The sequence below is a fragment of the Colobus angolensis genome, unplaced genomic scaffold, assembly GCF_000951035.1.
Source record: "Colobus angolensis palliatus isolate OR3802 unplaced genomic scaffold, Cang.pa_1.0 Scaffold2, whole genome shotgun sequence".
NCBI lineage: Eukaryota > Metazoa > Chordata > Mammalia > Primates > Cercopithecidae > Colobus > Colobus angolensis.
The window spans coordinates 11485613-11487703 of record NW_012115154.1 but is presented as its reverse complement, the minus strand read 5'-3'; the positions used below and the strand labels follow the sequence as shown (position 1 = coordinate 11487703).

General features: G+C 49.5%; 1 protein-coding gene across 1 annotated transcript; it reads right to left on the bottom strand.

The window, feature by feature from the left end:
- Positions 1-340: 340 nt before the first annotated feature.
- Positions 341-1365, bottom strand: LOC105511439 (olfactory receptor 6V1). Its single transcript, XM_011941575.1, has one exon. The coding sequence runs from the start codon at positions 1363-1365 to the stop codon at positions 400-402; it is 966 nt and encodes a 321-aa protein (XP_011796965.1). The 3' UTR covers positions 341-399.
- Positions 1366-2091: the final 726 nt, after the last annotated feature.

The window sequence follows — 2091 nt, the reverse complement described above, 5'->3', positions numbered from 1 at the left end:
ACTGTGATAGAGAAGCACGCCCCGAACATGCACACACATGCACACATATGTACACACATACACATCCATGCACACGTACTGGGACTGGATACTACCTCTTGATCAGAGAGCACTTCTTGGCTACTCTTCCTCAAATGCAAAGCACATGCACTTCCCTTTATTGAAAGCTCTGGGCTACTCTCAGGGTTCTTACGGCTGCCAGGGGATGTAGGGAACACTTCCATGGTGGCCCATAAGAGCTTTGGGCCAGACAGTGCAGCACTGAGGGCTCACTGTAGTTATTGCTCAGAGGAAAAAAACTAAAGAAACTCAACAGTGGTCTTCCCACTCACTGGAGGTCTCCCTCCCCACAGAACTGCTCAATGGAGGCAGGTCAGGTCCCCCGGGGCGCCAGGCTCATCATTGTGCCTTGCAAAGGCCTTTCAGCCTCTGCATCTGCCCCTGTAGCACTATTTTAACTGTCTCATTGCAGAAGGTAAGGATAAAGGGATTGAGGAAGGGGGTGAGAACTGAAGTCACCAAGGCCACGACCTTCCTGACTTGCACAGAGTGAGCTTTGCCAGGCCTGACATACAGAAAGATAGTACTACTGTAGCCAATGAAGACCAGTGTGAGGTGAGACCCGCAGGTGGAGAAAGTCTTCCGGCGACTGCTGGCAGACGGGATCTGCAGCACGGTGGTGACTATGTAGCCATAGGAGATGAGGGTCACCAGGAAGGAGCTGAGGACAAAGGCCAAGGCCATCAGAAAGTCCCACAATTCCAATAGGCGAGTGTCAGAGCAGGACAACTGCAGGAGAGGTGCGCTGTCACAGAAGAAGTGGTTAATGACGTTGCCATGGCAGTAATCAAGATGAACGCGGGAGAGGACAGTAGGTACCATGGCTAGGAAAGGAGCTGAACAGGCAGCCCCAGCAGGCTGGACACACACAGCCCGGCTCATCAGAGTGCCATAGCGCAGTGGGTGGCAGATGGCCACAAAGCGGTCAAGGGCCATGCCTGTCAGGATGAGGAAGGAGGTAGAACCCAGGGAAAAGTAGAGGTAGAAATGGACCATGCAGCCAGTGAAGGTAATGACTTTGTGGGGCACCAGCAGGTCTGAGAGCATCCTGGGCACTGCAGTCATGGTTACCAAGATCTCCAGCAGGGAAAAATTGCCCAGGAAGAAGTATATGGGTGTATGTAGGTGGGTGTCAGCTATGACCATAACTATAATGATGGTGTTTCCCATGAAGGCGAGAAGATAAAGCATGAGGAAGGGGCCATACAGAAGAGCCTGCAGCTCACCGAAGGAGGAGAAGCCTGAGAGGACAAATTCAGAGGGCTGGCTCAAATTTGCCCTGATCCACAGGCTAGGGCCCTGCATGCAAGGGAAACAAAAGACAGATGGAGAGGCAGAAACAGAGAGATAGAGACAGAGAACCACTGACCTTGAAACAGAAGAAATAGGGATAGAGACAGAGAACAGAGAGAGAAAGGCAAGTAGCCAGCGGGTGATAAACAGAAGAGCAGAAAGAAAAAGCAATAAAGATAACAAAATGGAATAGGAGAGTCATAGAGAAACAGAGTGAGGGTATCAACGAAGTGAAAGACATAGAAAGCCATTATTAAGAAGAGAGAAGGCTGAGGATGGTGGCTCATGCCTGTAATCTCAGCACTTTGGGAGGCTGAGGTGGGAGGCTCACCTGAGGTCAGGAGTTCAAGACCAGCCTGGCCAACATGGTGAAACCCTGTCTCTACTAAAAATACAAAAATAAGCCAGGTGCAGGCACCTGTAATCTCAGCTACCTGCAAAGCTGAGGCACGAGAATTGCTTGAACCTGGGAGGTGGAAGTTGCAGTGAGCCGAAATCGTGCCACTGCACTCCACCCTGCGTGACAGAGCAAGACTCCATCTCAAAAAAGAAAAAAAAAAAAAGAAGAAGAAGAAGAAAGAAAAACAGAGGAGTGGATTAAGGAAGACCACATGGCAACAGACATTGACATTTAGGAAGAAAACAACAGAGGAACAGAGAAAGAACAGAAAAAAATTCAAATATGAGAGAGGGAGAAATAGAGAAATACAGAAAGGGGAGGAACACAGAAAAAAAGAG

Bases quoted from the DNA above. Each gene is read 5' to 3' on its own strand.
- LOC105511439 (XM_011941575.1), bottom strand. From the start codon at position 1,365: ATGCAGGGCCCTAGCCTGTGGATCAGGGCAAATTTGAGCCAGCCCTCT.